The sequence below is a fragment of the Gorilla gorilla genome, chromosome 20 (assembly GCF_029281585.2).
Source record: "Gorilla gorilla gorilla isolate KB3781 chromosome 20, NHGRI_mGorGor1-v2.1_pri, whole genome shotgun sequence".
Lineage (NCBI taxonomy): Eukaryota > Metazoa > Chordata > Mammalia > Primates > Hominidae > Gorilla > Gorilla gorilla.
Genome location: NC_073244.2, coordinates 19,251,701 through 19,270,560, shown reverse-complemented (window position 1 = coordinate 19,270,560; position 18,860 = coordinate 19,251,701). Strand labels below are relative to the sequence as shown.

The 18,860-nt window shown below is 55.5% G+C and overlaps 1 protein-coding gene across 9 annotated transcripts in view; it reads left to right on the top strand.

Annotated features, from left to right (window-relative positions):
• CACNA1A (calcium voltage-gated channel subunit alpha1 A) overlaps positions 1–18,296 on the top strand; it is a 300,854-nt gene extending 282,558 nt beyond the window's left edge. For 5 of the 9 annotated variants that reach the window (XM_055371580.2, XM_055371577.1, XM_055371576.1 and 2 more), the window contains 9 exons: positions 10,158–10,265; positions 10,433–10,533; positions 12,043–12,152; positions 12,261–12,399; positions 12,567–12,680; positions 14,135–14,170; positions 15,288–15,474; positions 15,774–16,024; positions 16,702–18,296. In XM_055371580.2, coding sequence (XP_055227555.1) covers positions 10,158–10,265; positions 10,433–10,533; positions 12,043–12,152; positions 12,261–12,399; positions 12,567–12,680; positions 14,135–14,170; positions 15,288–15,474; positions 15,774–16,024; positions 16,702–17,427 — 1,772 coding nt within the window. In that variant the 3' untranslated portion in view covers positions 17,428–18,296. The remainder of the gene's footprint in view (positions 1–10,157; positions 10,266–10,432; positions 10,534–12,042; positions 12,153–12,260; positions 12,400–12,566; positions 12,681–14,134; positions 14,171–15,287; positions 15,475–15,773; positions 16,025–16,701) is intronic. The other 4 variants (XM_055371578.1, XM_055371579.1, XM_063701772.1 and 1 more) reach the window with 3 other exon arrangements.
• Positions 18,297–18,860: the final 564 nt, after the last annotated feature.

The following is an 18,860-nucleotide window of genomic DNA, read 5'->3' as shown; positions in this document are numbered from 1 at the left end:
GACAGGGGCGGGCACAGACAGGCGTGACAGGGTGGAACCGGGGATCTCCCTCCCTACCCCAAACTAGAGGAGCTGCTGTCACCACCCAGATCTTCATTCACTCTTCCATTCATTCGTTCCACAGGGTTTTTTGGGGTTTTGGGTTTTGGTTTTTTGTTGTTTTTTTTTTTTGAGATAGAGTCTTGCTCTGTTGCCCAGGCAGCAGTGCGGTGACATGATCACAAGTCACTGCAGCCTTGACCTCCCAGGCTCAAGTGATCCTTCCACCTCAGCCTCCCCAGTAGCTGGGACTACAGGCATACACCGCCATACTCGGCTAATTTTTTTTTTTTTTTTTTTTGGTGTGACAATTTCCCTCTGTCACCCAGGCTGAAGTGCAGTGGTGTGATCTTGGCTCATTGCTACCTCCGCCTCCCGGGTTCAAGTGATTCTCCTGCCTCAGCCTCCCAAGTAACTGGGATTATAGGTACCCACCAGCACACCCGGCTAATTTTTTATATTTTGGGTAGAGACGGGGTTTCACCATGTTGGCCAGGCTGGTCTCGAACTCCTGACCTCTGGTCTCAAACTCCTGACCTCAAGTGATCCACCTGCCTCGACCTCCCAAAGTGCTGGATTACAGGCGTGAGCCACCATGCCCAACCTAATTTTTTATATTTTTTATAGAGATGGGGTTTCATCAGGTTGCCCAGGCTGGTCTCAAACTCCTGGGGTCAAGCAGTCCTCCCACCTTGGTCTCCCAAAATGCTGGTATTACAGGCATGAGCCCCCACACCCGGCCCATTTGGTAGATATTTAGTGCACTCCTTCAGTGTGCCAGAGACCCATCCAAGCAGGGGAGGACCCAGCAGCTTACACTTTAGATGGATGGGGAGGCCGCCACTGAGGAGGTAAGGCAGTGTCTCGTGGATCCCTGGGGGGAAGGTGCTCCAGGCAGAAGGACTGGCAAAGGCCCTGACAGAGGGGTGAACACAGGACACCCGGGGCATTGAGCTGACTCACCTTCTGAGTGAGGGCACGCCACACAGGTTCAGAGCAGAGGAGGAACCTGACCCAACTCACATTTGAACAGGTTCCCTCCAGCCACTGAGGGGATGGGAGACCGAAAGGAGGCCAGTGTGGGGGCTGCTGATATCATCCGGGTGGAGACAGGACGGCAGCTTAGATCTAGGGGTAGGCTCGATGTGGTGGCTCACGCCTGTAATCTCAGCACTTTAGGAGGCCAAGGTGCGTGGATTACTTGAGGTCAGGATCACCAGCCTGGCCAATGTGGTGAAACCCCCGTCTCTACTAAAAATACAAAATTTAGCCAGACGTGGTGGTGGGTACTGTAGTCCCAGCTACTTGGGAGGATGAGGCAGAAGAATCGCTTGAACCTGGGAGGCGGAGGTTGCAGTGAGCCGAGATCACGCCACTGCACTACAGCCTGGGAGACAGAGCAAGACTCTGTCTCAAAAATTAAATTAAATTAAATTAACTGGACATGGTGGCATATGCCTGTGGTCCCAACTACTCAGGAGGCAGAGATGAGAGGATTGCTTGAAGCCAGGAGTTTGAGGCTGCAGTGAGTCATGATCGCACCACTGCACTCCAGCCTGGGCGACAGAACGAGATCCTAGCTCAAAACAACAGAAAGAAAAAGAAAAAAAAAAATTTTTTTTAAGCTGAGAAGGGGCTGGGCGCAGTGGCTTACGCCTGTAATCCCAGCACTTTGGGAGGCCAAGGTGGGTGGATCACGAGGTCAGGAGTTCAAGACCAGCCTGGCCAACATGGTGAAACCCCATCTCTACCAAAAATACAAAAAGTAGCCGGGTGTCATGGTGGGCACCTGTAACCCCAGCTACTCCGGAGGCTGAGGCAGGAGAATCACTTGAACCTGGGAGACAGAGGTTGCAGTGAGCCAAGATTGCGCCACTGAACTCCAGCCTGGATGACAGAGCAAGACGCTGTCTCAAAAAAAAAAAAAAAAAAAAAGCTGAGGCCGGGCACGCTGGCTCACGCCTGTAATCGCAGCACTTTGGGAGGCCGAGGCGGGCAGATCATGAGGTCAAGAAATCGAGACCATCCTGGGTAACACGGTGAAACCCCGTCTCTACTAAAAATACAAAAAGTTAGCTGGGTGTGGTGGCATGCACCTGTAGTCCCTGCTACTCAGAAGGCTGAGGCAGGAGAATTGCTTGAACCCGAGAGGCAGAGGTTGCAGCGAGCCGAGTTTGTGCCACTGCACTCCAGCCTGGGTGACAGAGTGAGACTTCATCTGGGAAAAAAAAAAAAAAAAAAAAAAAGCCAAGAAGGCTGGACATGGTGGCTCATACCTGTAATCTCAGCATTTTGTTGAGGCCAGGCACAGTGGTTCACACCTGTAATCTGAGCACGCTGGGAGGCCGAGGTGGGTGGATCATTTGAGGTCAGGAGTTCGAGATCAGCCTGGCCAACATGGCAAAACCCTGTCTCTACTAAAAATACAAAAATTAGCCGGGTGTCGTGGCGTGTGCCTGTAATCCCAGCACTTTGGGAGGCTGAAGCGGGTGGATCACTTGAGGTCAGGAGTTCAAGACCAGCCTGGTCAACATGGCAAAACCCTGTCTCTACTAAAAATACAAAAATTAGCCGGGTGTGGTGGCGGGTACCTGTAATCCCAGTTACTAGGGAGGCTGAGGCAGAAGAATCACTTGAACCCGGGAGGCAGAGATTGCAGTGAGCTGAGATCACATCACTGCACTTTAGCCTGGGCGACAGAGCAAGACTCCGTCTCAAAAATAAAAATAAAAATAAAAAATACCGAGAGATTCCCCCAAAGACCTAGCTCAGAGCTCACTCTCCATCATTAGGGGGAAAGAAGAAGAAGAGGAGGCCAGGGAGGCGGGCAGAGACCAGGGCAGTGTGGGCTCCTGGAGGCAGCTTCTATGTTTAGAAGGGCGGCTTCAGGAGGAAGGGGGCCAACCACGTCAGGCACTGCCCAGAGACCAAGGATGATAAGGATCACAAGTGACTGGTCATCATGGTCACTTTGACCAGTGCAGCTTTGGCGGAGGGGTCAGGGGTCCCCTGTCTGGAGTGCATTTCGGAGGCCTGAAAGGGGATGTGATGTGATTTGGCAGCTGATTAAGGACAGCAGGGCAGAGAGAGAGGCGCACAATCGCCAGAAGAAACGGGGACCTGAGGCTCACGCCTGTAATCCCAGCACTTTGGGAGGCTGAGGAAGGTGGATCACTTGAGGCCAGGAATTTGAGACCAGCCTGGCCAACATGGCAAAACCCCATCTCCACTAAAAATACAAAAATTAGCCAGGCATGGTGGTGCACACCTATAATCCCAGCAACTTGGGAAGCTGAGCAAAAGAATTACTTGAACCTGGGAGGCAGAGGTTGCAGTGAGCCGAGATCAAACCATTGCACTCCAGCCTGGGGGACACAGCAAGACTCTGTCTCAAAAAAAAAAAAAAAAGAAAGATAAGAAAAAACAAATGGGACCAGAGAGAAGGAGTGGGTGGGAGAGGAGCAGGTGGATAGTCCCACACATGGGAAGGTGCTGAGCCCAGCTGAAACCACTAGTAAGTCAGGAGGAGGGAAGACTGAGCCTCGGGACATATGTGCCTTCCAGGGTCTTGAGGGAAAGAAGGGAGGAAGAGCCAAGGCCACGTGGCAAGACTCAAGGAGGAAGTGGCAGGGAAGGTGGGGGACTGGAGGGGTGGAGGACAGATATTGTTAATGCCAGGAACAAAGTGAAGGTAAAGAGAGCACAAGGAAGTTGGGAGCAGTGGCTCACACCTGTAATCCCAGCACTTTGGGAGGCCGAGGCAGGAGGATCACTTGAGGCCAGGAGTTCAAGATCAGCCTGGCCAACACAGAGAGACCCCATCTCTACAGAAAATTTTAAAATTAGCCAGGTGTGGTGATGTGCACCTGTAGTCCCAGCTACTTGGGAGGCTGGAGTGGGAGGATCATTGGGGACCGGGATGTCAGGGCTGCAGTGAGCTATATCATGACCACAGTCATAGCAGCTTAAGACACACCTATTTGTCAGCTCACAGTCCTGTAGGTCAGAAGTCCAAAAAGCTGGACTGGGCTGTCTGCTGAGGATCTCACGAGGCTGAAATCAAGGTGTCAGCCAAGCTGGGCTCCTCTCTGGAGGATCTGGGGGAGAATCTACTTCCAGGTTCATTCAGGTGTTGGCAGAATTGAAGTCCTTGTGGCTGTAGGACTGAGGTCTTGTTTTATCACTGGCTTTTTAGCTTTTTGCTCCTGGAAGTGCATGTAATCCTCCATGTGCTCTCATTCTCTCTGACTTCCCCATCTGCCACCCAGCAGAGACAATACTGTGCTTTTCAAGGGCTCACCTGATTGGGGCAGGCCTACCCTGATCATCTCTGTATTTTGAGGTCAGCTGACTTGATATTTTTTTTTTTCTTGAGACAGAATTTCAGTCTTGTTGCCAAGGCTGGAGTATAATAGTGTGATCTCAGTTCACTGCAATCTCCGCCTCCCAGGTTCAAGCAATTCTCCTGCCTCAGCCTCCTGAGTAGCTGAGATTACAGGTGCCCACCACCATGCCCAGCTAAATTTTTTTGTATTTTTAGTAGAGATGGGGTTTCACAAGGTTGGCCAGGCTGGTTTTGAACTCCTGACCTCAGGTGATCCACCCGCCTCAGCCTCCCAAAGTGCTGGGATTACAGGCATGAGCCACCATACCCAGCATTTTCTTTCTTTTTTTTTTTTTTTTTTTTTTGAAACTGAGTCTTGTTCTGTCACCCAGGCTGGAGTGCAGTGGCGCAATCTCGGCTCACTGCAACCTCCATCTCCCGGGTTCAAGTGATTCTTCTGCCTCAGCCTCCCAAGTAGCTGGGACTACAGATGCGTGCCACCACGCCCGGCTAATTTTTTGTATTTTTAGTAGAAACGGGGTTTCACCATGATAGCAGGATGGTCTCGATCTCCCAACCTCGTGATCTGCCCACCTCGGCCTCCCAAAGTGCTGGGATTACAGGCGTGAGCCATCGCGCCGGGCCTCCGGTATTTTAATTAAATCTGCAAAGTCCCTTCATAGCCTGGGCAGTGGTCCCTAGATCAGTGTTTGAATAAACAGAATCTTGGCGGAAGGGCAGCTTTTGAATTCTGCCTACCACAGTTCCTTCGTTTGTACAACGGATCTAACGACACCCCCACTCTTCGTATGTGATGCCATCGTAACTCAGCTGCTGTGGCACTCTGAGAATCTGTGTTCAGGGGTCCCAAAACCACCCACAGGTTCAGTGATTCCCTGGAAGAACTTGGAACTGAGAAAAGTTTTTATACTCACAGTTTATTACAGTGAAAGAATATAGATTAAAATCTGCAAAGGGCCGGGCACGGTGGCTCACGCCTGTAATCCCAGCACTTTGGGAGGGCGAGGTAGGCAGATCACTTGAGGTCACGAGTTCAAGACCAGCCTGACCAACATGGTGAAACCCTGTCTCTACTAAAAATACAAAAATTAGCCAGGCGTGGTGGCTGGCGCCAGTAATCTCAGCTACTTGGAAGGCTAAGGTAGGAGAATCACTTGAACCCAGGAGGCAGAGGTTGCAGTGAGCCGAGATCCCGCCACTTCACTCCAGGCTGGACAGAGTGAGACTCTATCAGAAAAAAAAAAAAAAAAATCTGCAAAGGGTCAGGCATGGTGGCTCACGCCTGTAATCCTGGCACTTTGGGAGGGCAAGGCGGGCAGATCACTTGAGGTCACAAGTTTGAGACCAGCCTGGCCAACATGGCGAAACCCCGTCTCTACCAAAAATACAAAAATTAGGCATGGTGCCAGACCCCTGTAGTCCCAACTACTCAGGAGGCTGAGGCAGGAGAATTGCTTGAACCTGGGAGGCAGAGGTTGCAGTGAGCTGAGACTGTGCCATTGCACTCCAGCCTGGGTGACAACACCAAAACTCTGTCCAAAAAAAAAAAATTAGCCAGGTGTGGTGGCATACACCTATAGTCCCAGCTACTGCAGAGGCTGAGGCACAAGAATCCTTTCAACCCAGGAGACACAGCTACATTAAGCCAAGATCACGCCACTGCACTCCAGCCTGGGCAACAGAGCAAGACTCTGTCTCAAATAAACAAACAAAATCCTAAAACATAAAATGCGCAAAGGAAGGGCATCTGGGGAAGGGTCCAGGAGACACCAGGCACGAGCTTCCAGTTGTCTGCCTCCAGTGGAGTTGCACAGACAACGCTTAATTCTCCCTGCAGTGTGTGACAACACGCACCGTGTACTGCCAACCAGGGAAGCTCACCTGAGCCTTGGTGCCCCAGGGTTTTTATTGAGGGTTTGTCAAATAGGCAGGGCTGACATAGTTAACTCAGTCTCCAGTCCCTCCAGAGGTCAAACTGATACCACGTGGCCCAAGACCCCAACGATAAATCGCACTGTTAGAATGAACTGTATGGAAAATTATCCAGGCGTGGCAGGCGGCTGTAATCCCAGCTACTGGGGAAGCTGAGGCAGGAGAATCACTTGAAACTAGGAGGCCGAGGTTGCAGTGAGCCAAGATCGCGCCATTGCACTCCAGCTTGGGCAATGGAGCAAAAACACCATCTCAAAATAAATAAATAAATAAATAAATAAATAAATAGAATGAACTGTATTGGCCGGGTACGCGACTCATGCCTATAATCCCAGCATTTTGGGAGGCTGAGGCTGGAGGATCGTTTGAGGCCAGGAGTTCGACACCAGCCTAGGCAACATAGTGAGAACCTATCTCTTTTTTTAAAAAAAAAAAAAAAAAAAAAAAGAATGAACTATACAGTGTGGCCCAAGGCCCCCTGCTAAATAAAGACACTCTTCAGGCAGGACATTTCAAAGGCTTAGAGATCGCCTCCCAGGAGCAAGTCAATGGGCCAGTCCTTTCATTGGAATGTGCAGGGTTTGGACAACACCAGCCTACTGAGCTAGTCCTTACTGCTTAGAACCTCAGCTTCTATGACACCTACTGGATTCCCTTCCCGAGGGTTTCAAAGACTCCTGGAGACGTCTCTGCATCTGGCTGTCACAGTTGTTACTTGTACCCCAGATGCCACTCAGTTCCCTGAAGACAATGATCTCCCAGATTTCTCAGCCAGGAGCCCCTCCACCTCTTGTCCTCAGTGGGTGCCAGGCCTCATCCTGGAGTTCCACAGCTGAGCCAGGCTCTCGGGGTTAAGGAAGGTCAAGAGGGTGTGGGGACAACAATGGAAGAGTGATAACAGTGGCAGCCCTTTGAGCAGATGCGAGTGTCAGGAGAACGTAACACGCTTCCTTTTCATAGCTCAGCTCACTTTCTAAGCACACTGAGCTTCCTTTCCAGCAGGCTAAGGGGCTGCAAAGGGGGTACAGATTAACCTCATTCTTCAGATTCTCAAAAATGGTGTCACCATTCATTGCTGGAGACTGGGAGAAAGGGGGCAAGTCCATCTCATTCTCTCTGTCTCTGTCTCTCTCTCTCTTCCCTGTCCATCTGTTTCTCTCTCCCACCCACCCCTCTGTTCTCTCTGCCCAGAAGAATCTCTATTTTGGTTTTGGTTTTGTTTGTTTTGTATTGTTTTGAGACGGAGTCTCGTTCTGTCGCCCAGGCTGGAGTGCAGTGGCGCAGTCTCAACTCACCACTGCAGCCTCCACCTCCCGGGTTCAAGCGATTCTCATGCCTCAGCCTCCCGAGTAGTTGGGATTACAGGCGCACGCCACCACGCCCAGCTAATTTTTGCATTTTTACTAGAGACTGGTTTCACCATGTTGACCGGGCTGGACCCTATCCTCTTTCAAGCCCCCCACCCCAGGCATTGAGGGCAGAGCCAACCACCTGCCTGAACCAATTAGCTTATTAAACGTAAACCCAGTTAGCATATCCAAATAGCAGCCCACAGTGACATTCTGACTTCTGTCAGAATGTGGATTGCTTGAGCCCAGGAGCTCAAGGCTTCGGTGAACAAAGATTGTGCCACAGCCTGGGCAACAGAGTAAGTCCCTGTCGATCGATAGATAGATGATAGATAGATAGATAGATAGATAGATAGATAGATAGATAGATGACAGATGATAGATAGATAGATAGATAGATAGATAGATAGATAGATAGATAGATAGATAGATAATTTTTTTAAAAAATAATAGGCCAGGCGCAGTGGCTCATGCCTGTAATCCCAGCACTTTGGGAGGCCGAGGCAGGCAGATCACCTGAGGTCAGGAGTTCGAGACCAGCCTGGCCAACATGGTGAAACCCTGTCTCTACAAAAATATAAAAATAGCCAGGCAGATGTCTGTAATCCCAGCTACTCGGGAGGCTGAGGTAGGAGAATCGCTTGAACTCTGAAGGTGGAGGTTGCAGTGAGCCGAGATCATGCCATTGCACTCCAGCCTGAGTGACAGAGTGAGACTCCATCTCAAAAATAATAACAATAATAAAAATAACAATAAATGCTCTGGCCCCAAAGTGGCACATTACATGGTGCACACCCCATTAGCAAGAACTCATCACATGGCCCTGCCAACCACAGGAGGAACCCCCCCATGTACTCAGGTAGGAGGGCCAGGAAACACCGTCAGAGAGCTTTAATGACCACCATGACTGGGGTGAGGGACGAGGGACTGGCTGCAGGCCAAGGGCATGTCCATGGCAGTGGAGACTTGGGAAAGGGGAAAAGACCTCCTCTGAGCCACGCACAGTGGCTTTCATCTGTAATTCCAGCACTTTGGGAGGCTGAGGTGGGAGGATCTTGAGCCCAGGAGGTCGAGACTGCAGTGAGCTATGTTTGTGCCACGGAACTCCAGCCTGGGCGACAGAGCAAAACCCTGTCTCAAAAATCAAAATAAAACCAAAACCAAAACCTCCTCTGTTGGGGATGCTCCAGGGCGTCCCAGCCTTGAACAGATGGGTCACTGCAGTAATAATCCTATGGCAGACACTGTCCCAAGGCTGCACGCACGTTACTTTGATCATCAAACAACCAGGTGATAGCCAGGCATGGTGGTGCGTGCCTGTAGTCCCAGCTACTCAGGAAGCTGAAGCGGGAAAATCTCTTGAACCTGGGAGGCGGAGGTAGCAGTGAGTCGAGATCACGTCACTGCACTTCAGCCTGGGAACAGAGAAAGACTCTGTCAAAAACAAACAAACAAACAAAAAAAAAAACAGGCCAGACGCGGTGGCTCACGCATGTAATCCCCAGCACTTTGGGAGGCTGAGGAGGGTGGATCACCTGAGGTCAGGAGTTTCAGACCAGCCTGGCCAACATGGTGAAACCCCATCTCTACTAAAAATACAAAATTAGTTGGGCGTGGTGGTGCATACCTGTAATCCCAGCTACTCGGGAGGCTGAGGCAGGAGAATCGCTTGAACCCAGGAGGCAGAGGTTGCAGTGAGCTGAGATTGCACCATTGCACTCCAGCCTGGGCAACAAGAATGAAACTCCGTCTCAAAAAAAAAAAAAAAAAAAAAAAAAAAAAACCAGCCAGGCGCGGTGGCTTACGCCTGTAATCCCAGCACTTTGGGAGGCCGAGGCATGTGGATCACCTGAGGTTAGGAGTTCGAGACCAGCTTGATCGACATGGTGAAACTCCGTCTCTACTAAAAATACAAAAAATTAGCCAGGCATGGTGGTGCATGTCTGTAATCCCAGCTACTCGGGAAGCTGAGACAGGAGAATTGCTTGAACCCAGGAGTCGGAGGTTGCAGTGAGCCAAGCTCGTGCCACTGCACTCCAGCCTGGGCAACAGAGCGAGACTCTGTCTAAAACAAAAACAAAAACAAAACAAAAACACACACAACAACCAGGTGAGGCAAGTACTCTTGCTATCGTCTCCATTTCACAGATGGAGAAACTGAGTTACTAAGTGGTAGAGCAACCTCCTAAGTCATGCTGGGAGATAACTGGGAGACAAGATTGGGACCCGGGTCGCCCAGCTGTTCTCCATGCTGGGCTGTCTCCTGCACAGCTGCTCCATGGTCCTGGCCCCACCGAAAACCAGAGCCCACGAGGTCATTCCAGCAGCACTGCCCAGGGCCTCCTCTGGGCCAGGCCCTTGGGGAACTGGAGACCCCATGGGGACCAGAAAGATTGGGGTCTCGTTCTCGGGAGCCTGTGGCTTTGCAGCTGACCCAGAGTCCAGCTGACACCCAGGCAGGCAGTCAGGGTCTGTCTACACCCCCATTGCAGGAGGAGCCGACAAACAGCAGATGGACGCTGAGCTGCGGAAGGAGATGATGGCGATTTGGCCCAATCTGTCCCAGAAGACGCTAGACCTGCTGGTCACACCCCACAAGTGTAAGAGCCGAGCCCAGCCCTGGGATCCAATCCACCAGGACAGATGGAGGGGGAGGGAAAGGGGAGGCCTGGGGAGAGTGTTGGCCTGGGCTGGTATACACAGGGACCCAGGACAAGGACCCCAAAGAGGCCTGCCCTTGGTGAGCTCGCCGTGTGTGTGCCCCCAGCCACGGACCTCACCGTGGGGAAGATCTACGCAGCCATGATGATCATGGAGTACTACCGGCAGAGCAAGGCCAAGAAGCTGCAGGCCATGCGCGAGGAGCAGGTGCGCTGTTCGCCGCTCTGGGGACATCTGGGCTGGGGACAGTGGCTTGCATGTCACCACGGGAACCAACTGGAATATGAGGGTGGCTGAGCCCCAGGGGAGGTCCTTGAAAAGTAGGGGCTGGGCACAGCAGCTCACACCTGTAATCTCAGTGCTTTGAGAGGCCAGGGCAGAGGGATCGTTTGAGACCAGGATGAGACCACCCTGGGCAACACAGTGAGACTCCATCTCTACAAAATAAAACATTAGCCAGGCATGGTGGTGCACACCTGTAGTCCCAGCTATTTAGGAGGCCAAGATGGGAGGATCACTTGAGGCCAGGAGTGGGAGACCAGTCTGGGCAACATAGAAAGACCCATATCGCTACAAAAAAAAATAAAATTAGCTGCATGTGGCGCCATGCACCTGTGGTCCCAGCTACTTGGGAGGCTGAGGCAGGAGAATCACTTGAACCTGGGAGGTGGAGGTTGCAGCAAGCCAAGATCAAGCCACTGCACTCCAGCCCGGGTGATAAGAGCAGGACTCAATCTCAAAAAAAAAAAAAAAGTTCTTGCCAAGGACACATCATGTGGATTCATTCTTCATTCAGCTGCTCCACCAGCACTCACTGAGTATTACTGTGTGCAGGGCGCTGTTCTCAGTCCTCGGGGATGCACCCATGGGGAAAATAGGCCAGAATCCCTGCCCTCAGGGAGCAGACATTCCAAGTGGGGAAATGCCAATGGTAGCAAATGACTGAATCGTGCAGCATCCAGCAAAGAGAAAGAAAGTGTCGTGGGGGAAAGTGGAGAAGAATCCAGAAGATAGGAGTATCCAGGGGAGGAGGGGATGCGGTGGGAAATGGGTAGTTGGGGAGCCTCCCTGAGAAAGTGACATGTGAGCAAAGGCATGAAGGAAAAGGGGAGAGGGAGTGAGCTAAGAAATACCTGGAAGGGTGTTCCAGGCAGAGGGAACAGCCAGTGCAAAGGCTCTGAGGCTGAACCGTGCCTGGATTGTTTGGGTAACAGCAAAGAGGCCAGTGTGGTGGAAAAGAGCAGGGAGGAGACAAGGGCAAGGAGGTGACAGGGCAGATCCTTCAGGGCCATGGGAGCTGCAGGAAGGACTCTGGCTTTTTCCCCAAGTGAAGTGGGAGCCATGGAGGGTTCTAAGCAAAGGAGGGATAGGACCTGACTCAAGTGCTCATGGGCGCCCTCTGGTGGCTCTTATGGAACAGTGGGGTTGAAGGTAGGAGCGGGAGACCTGGGAGAAGGTGCCTGCAGTGGGAGATGAGGACGCGGGACCAGGCTGGGGCTATGACTTGGGTGGAGGAGTGAGAAGTGGTCCAGTTCTGCGTGGAATTGGAAGGAAGGGTCTAGATGGATGAGACCTGAGAGTGTGTGAGTGTGTGTGTGTGTGTGTGTGTGTGTGCGTGTGTGTGTGTGTGTACTGGGGATGTCGCAATGCCTTCTGGGTACCACCATCCCACCACCCCACCCTTGTCCACACACTGCTCTCTGCCCCATTCCCCAGGACCGGACACCCCTCATGTTCCAGCGCATGGAGCCCCCGTCCCCAACGCAGGAAGGGGGACCTGGCCAGAACGCCCTCCCCTCCACCCAGCTGGACCCAGGAGGAGCCCTGTGAGTGTCACCCCTGCCAGGGAGGTGGAGTGTGGGGGTGCCGTGGTCCCCACGTTCTGGAAGCTGCCCAAGCGCCCACTGCTACCCCGGCCTCTGTCCCCCATGCAGGATGGCTCACGAAAGCGGCCTCAAGGAGAGCCCATCCTGGGTGACCCAGCGTGCCCAGGAGATGTTCCAGAAGACGGGCACATGGAGTCCGGAACAAGGCCCCCCTACCGACATGCCCAACAGCCAGCCTAACTCTCAGGTGCCTCTGTCCCCCAACTCCCCAACGGCTCCCAGGGCCCGGGTGGTTCAGGTGGAAGGGATCTGGGCCCCCCACACACACACACCTGCAGCTCCCTCCCTCTGCAGACACCAGAGATCTGGAGGTCAGGCCCCAGAGCTCATCTGGCTTTGCCATCTGCTCCGCAGTCCGTGGAGATGCGAGAGATGGGCAGAGATGGCTACTCCGACAGCGAGCACTACCTCCCCATGGAAGGCCAGGGCCGGGCTGCCTCCATGCCCCGCCTCCCTGCAGAGAACCAGGTGAGGGCTTTCACCACTGCCCTGGGGCTGGACCCCTCACTCTGCACTGGGTGGGGCCAGGCCCCCCCACAAGCAGCCCAGTGCATCCCCTCCCTGCCGGACTCAGGCCTGGGTAGGGACTCCTTCAGTCTCTGAAGCAGTCTGCAGGCCCCACCCACCACCTGGTCACACCTGGAGCACCTGCAGACCCTCCTCCCTCACAGAGGACAGAGAGGAAAGTGCTCCCCCTGGGGCAGAGGGCAGTGGCCACTGCAAAATGGTCTCTGGCTGCCGTGGTTGGAGGCTGCAGACAGGGGAGGTTGTGGGAGATTTGTGGGTGCAGCAGGGTTCAACAGGGCCAGCTGAGACCTGCCATGAAGATCACCCCTGCACAAACACACACACACATGCTCAACATACATGCACACACATGTGCAGCTGTGCGCCTACTCAGATGCTTGCATACACACACACATGCGTGTGCACGTGGGCATATACACACTGCACATGTACTCACACATGCACACATGTATGTGCACACGTGTCTGCATATGGAAACTTGGCAGGTCCTAGGATACAGTAGCAGAGTCTGGGGTGGGTCTGGGGGCAGCTGGGCTCGTATTTTCTGTCTGGTCTCTGTGGGAGTCATTGGGGGGCACAGGGATGTGTGCTTGATGTGTGTCTGTGTGTGGCCGCTTCACCCAGCTGCCAGGCCCACCTGCAGGTGATCCCATTGCCTTGGACTCACGGGACAGAGGGCCCAGAGGCATAGCTGGCTGCCCACCCGGCCTGAACAGCGGGGGCCCATGCACGCAGCCCGCCTCTGGAGGAGAACAGGGCGTGGCTGTGAGAGCCTGGCCCGGGTGCGTGGCATGTGTGGCTGTGGCGAGCTTTCCGTGTGCCGTGTGTGGCGTCTGCACGGGGCAGGAGGCTGTGCTGTGCCTGGCTGGACCAGGGTCACCTGAGGGCCTGGCCTCTGGCTGCTGGGAACGTGGGTTGGGGAGCACCCAGCGTGCATGCTGCTGCTCCCTCAGGACCGAGCTGCTGGGCCCCAGGAGAGGGTTGGGACAAGCCCAGCTGATGGCCACCACATGGAAGCTTTGAGCATCGGCTGGAGCCAGGGGTTGGGGTGTGCATCGCATGAGGCAGAGCCCAGGGCCAGGGGCTCGAGGCTGCGCCGTCCTGTCTTTCGGTCCCATGCCTCTGCCATTTGTCTGTCTGCATCTCCTGTCTGTCTCCTCTGTACCCATGGGAATAGAGGACGCCCAGCCCCGGGGGCCTGGGACACTCATCCGCCAGGACTTTAACTTTTCTTTTCCTCCCTGCCTTCTCCCTCCGATTTCTCTTGATGCCAGTGCCACTCCCCTCCTTGGCTTCTTCTCCATGCACCACCTCCTCACTCTCCCTCTTGCCTTTTATATTTATTTTCTTCTTTCTGTTTTTTCTGTGTGCACCATCCCATGGGGCTGTGACAGAGGAGAAGGGGCCGGCCACGTGGGAATAACCTCAGTGTATGTACCGCGCCTGCCCAGCGCCCAGCAGGGCTCCGGCCCCCTCTTCCTCCCCACCCCCCCTCCAGGGAGTCCCGTCATCTCTCACCGTACCCGGACCCCACCCTTTCTTTGCCAATCGCACCCTCTCCCCTCCATGGAGCCCAATCCTTGTGTGTGGTGTCCTGTGTGTTCCCCTCGCCCATAAGCCCTGGTGGGCGGGGCCATCCCCATCCTCACCCCTACCCCCTTTTCTTCAGGGCCCCCCACGCCGGAGGACACTGGCTCTCCAAGAGCCTGGCCCACTCTGCACCTCTTTCTGTGGGGGGCTTCTTCCCCTGACACCACCACCGACCCCTGGTCCTGCAGCTCCTACCTGGAGCAGGGCCACCAGCGCTCAGCTGGGCCGGACCCTGGGAGGCGGGCGTCTGCCCCATCTCCCTCCTTCCCTCCTCTGCCTGCTGCAGAGAAACCTCTGTGTCAGGGCTTGACCCAGGGATGAAGCACCGGGGAAAAGAGTGGGCCCCCAGAGCCTCCAGTGCCTGGGTATCCCCCACCCCCACCCAGAGCTCCCTAGCTTGGGCCTCACCAGAAGGACTCAGACTTGTGGGGGCAGCGAGCACAGCCCCGTTAGCTGGGAGGACCCGAAGCTGCCATGCCGGGCACCTGGTCCTGAGCCCATAGGTCAGCCAGCCACAGTCGGAGGCTTCTCACCCTCCCAGGAGAGCAAGCTGGGGCAGGGATGAGTGCGGCAGTCCAGGGCTCCCAGGTTTGCACCCTGGATGTGGGGAGGGCTTCCCTCTGGCCAGCCTGAGCCTGCCCAACCGTGGCTGGGCCCCCAGGACTGGAGAGTGAGGATCAGTTTCTGGTCAGAACCCAGGATGGGCTCGAAAGGAGCAGTCCTGTCTGTGAGGGACAGAGGAGTCCTCCGGCTCCGCCCTCAGGCCTGGCCACACCCAGGGCCCTGATTGATCAGGGGGAGCCAAGGCCCCGTGGCATCCCCTGGCCCCTGCCCCAGGATGGTCACACCGCAGTCACCGAAGGCCACCACCAGGCTGCCACAATGGGGCAGGAAGGACCGGGACCACTTGGTGCTAGCTGCTGACCCCAGCCCACCGGCCTGTCCCCCCCTCCCCAGACTATCTCAGACACCAGCCCCATGAAGCGTTCAGCCTCCGTGCTGGGCCCCAAGGCCCGACGCCTGGACGATTACTCGCTGGAGCGGGTCCCGCCCGAGGAGAACCAGCGGCACCACCAGCGGCGCCGCGACCGCAGCCACCGCGCCTCTGAGCGCTCCCTGGGCCGCTACACCGACGTGGACACAGGTGGGCAGCCCTGTGGTGCTCGGGGACAAGCAGAACAGAGGAGAGGAGAGGGGAGGAGAAGGCAGGGCGGAGACACTAAGGAAGAAGAAAGGGAGAGGCCTCCATGGAGAGGGGACAGAGGGGGCCAGGCAGCGGCTGCAGGAACCTGGGTACTACCCCCTCCCCCCAACCCACTGACCTGCCTCGGTTCAGGGGATCTCTAGGGCCCCCACACCTTCTGGGTGGCCTCCTGTGTGTGCATCTGCCCCACCTCTCCCTCACGACCACCTGTCTGTCTGTCTCACCCTCACCCGGCCCAGGCTTGGGGACAGACCTGAGCATGACCACCCAATCCGGGGACCTGCCGTCGAAGGAGCGGGACCAGGAGCGGGGCCGGCCCAAGGATCGGAAGCATCGACAGCACCACCACCACCACCACCACCACCACCCCCCGCCCCCCGACAAGGACCGCTATGCCCAGGAACGGCCGGACCACGGCCGCGCACGGGCTCGGGACCAGCGCTGGTCCCGCTCGCCCAGCGAGGGCCGAGAGCACATGGCGCACCGGCAGGTGGGTGCGGCTGCAAGTGACCCCAGGCTGGGCTCAGGGGCCGGGAGGTGGGGAGGAGAGAAGGGGATACCCCATCCAACAGCCACTCTGGGCAAAGGTCCCCGGATCCCGGCTGTGACCACCTCCCATCCTGCCCCCAAGCCACCGGGGTGCCCGGCGGCCGGAGCGGACACGGATCCCCGCCACACCAGCTGCCTATGCTGTCCCCCCAGCCCCCTTGCCCACCCGCCGCCCCCTCCCCGCCGCCCGCAGCTGCTTCCTCCTCGGTTGTGGATCATATTTGAGTTCTGGGCCGTGCCGCCCGACCTTTCGCTTTCCTTTAACCCGGCTTCTGTTTTTGTTTCAATTATGATTTCTGTCCTCTGGACGCCTGTGAGTAATTTTTGAAACTTCTGCTATTTTTAACCCCGAAACTTACAAAACTCCATTTCTCATTTCTCTTTTCACTTTGTTGTGTTGGTTTTCGACTCCTCCCCTCCCTCCTTGTCTCACTCCCCCTCCTCCCCTCCCTCCTCCCTGTGGCTGTTGCTTTTTTCCATTCAATGTCCTGTGTCCCCCCCCCCCCTCCTCCTCCCGGCCCCTCTCCCTTCGCTCCCCTCTCTTCCTCCCAATCCCGTGTCTCCTTTGATTTTGTTGTATCTTTTTTTTTGATTTCCTTTGTTTCAATTTTCGTGTAGGGCAGTAGTTCCGTAAGTGGAAGCCCAGCCCCCTCAACATCTGGTACCAGCACTCCGCGGCGGGGCCGCCGCCAGCTCCCCCAGACCCCCTCCACCCCCCGGCCACACGTGTCCTATTCCCCTGTGATCCGTAAGGCCGGCGGCTCGGGGCCCCCGCAGCAGCAGCAGCAGCAGCAGCAGGCGGTGGCCAGGCCGGGCCGGGCGGCCACCAGCGGCCCTCGGAGGTACCCAGGCCCCACGGCCGAGCCTCTGGCCGGAGATCGGCCGCCCACGGGGGGCCACAGCAGCGGCCGCTCGCCCAGGATGGAGAGACGGGTCCCAGGCCCGGCCCGGAGCGAGTCCCCCAGGGCCTGTCGACACGGCGGGGCCCGGTGGCCGGCATCTGGCCCGCACGTGTCCGAGGGGCCCCCGGGTCCCCGGCACCATGGCTACTACCGGGGCTCCGACTACGATGAGGCCGATGGCCCGGGCAGCGGGGGCGGCGAGGAGGCCATGGCCGGGGCCTACGACGCGCCACCCCCCGTACGACACGCGTCCTCGGGCGCCACCGGGCGCTCGCCCAGGACTCCCCGGGCCTCGGGCCCGGCCTGCGCCTCGCCTTCTCGGCACGGCCGGCGACTCCCCAACGGCTACTACCCGGCGCACGGACTGGCCAGGCCCCGCGGGCCGGGCTCCAGGAAGGGCCTGCACGAACCCTACAGCGAGAGTGACGATGATTGGTGCTAAGCCCGGGCGAGGTGGCGCCCGCCCGGCCCCCCACGCACCCCACGCACACACCCCACCCGAGGAGCCGCGCAGAGGCCGCGGGGGCCCAGCACAGAGGGCCCGGGAGAGGGCCAGCCGGGAGACTCCAGACTCTGGAGAGGCCAGGGCTGGGCCACAAGGGTGTCCCGCAGAGACCCTCGGCCAAAAGAGACCCTCCTGGACAGCCACGGCGCCCCCCACCCAGCCCCGATCCCCCCACCCACGACAGGGGCTCTCGGGTGGGAGGCAGGGAGCAGACAAACCACACAGCCAAGGGATTTGAATTAACTCAGCCATTTTTGGAGAACTTTGGGGAACATGGAAAAAAACAAAACAAAAACAAAAAAAAACATTTTTAAAAGAAAAAATGGGGAGAAAAAAATAGCTTCTATTGATGAGTTTTATCATCTCAATTGAATCTTTCCTTTCCCTGATGAAGAGAGCTGGTGGCCGAGTGCGGCAAAGAAGCCAGAAGGAACCAGAAACCCCAGTGCCCTACACCCACCACCAGACACACCCACACCCACACACGTTCTCAGACACACACAAGAGTGCTTGCCGGTTATACCAAACCCTACTATTACTGCCTGCAGAAATCAATTTAAAAAAATAATAACAATAAACAATTTTAAAAAGGACAAAAAAATTAATGATTGAGAAAAGAGGCATTTTTTTCTGACATTTGGTCCTGCTTGAAACAACAAAAGAAGAAGAAAAACCCACCATCACCACCGATTCCTTTGCTTCTTTTTTCCTTTTTTCCTACCTTGTTTGAAAACCGTGGGCTTGGGACTGTGAATTATTGCATGACATTCAAAAAGAAAAAAAAAATAAAAAAAAGTTGAATCAAAGGGCTTTTGGATAGGAGTGGTCTTTGTCCCTTGGCTAGGTGCTGCCTGGGTGGGTCTCTTGGGGAATCATACGAAGAGGCACTTTGTTAGCTCCTAGAAGCACTGTTTGAAAGCGACAAGGAGGCCGGGCATCGTGCACACCTGTAATCCCAGCACTTTGGGAGGCTAAGGCAGATGGATCACTTGAGGTCAGGAGTTCGAGACCAGCCCGATCAACATGGCAAAACCTCATCTCTACTAAAAATACAAAAAAAATTAGCCATGCGTGGTTGCACAACCTGTAATCCCAGCTACTCCGGAGGCTGAGGCATGAGAATCACCTGAGCCTGAGAGGCGGAGGTTAGCAGTGAGCCGAGATCCCACCACTGCACTCCAGCCTGAGTGACGGAATGAGACTCTTGTCTCAAAAAAAAAAAGGCGTGGCGCGGTGGCTCACGCCTATAATCCCAGCACTTTGGGAGGCTGAGGTGGGTGGATCACATGAGGTCAGGAGTTCACAACCAGCCTGGCCAACATAGTGAAACGCCGTCTTTACTAAAAATACAAAAATTAGCCAGGCGTGGT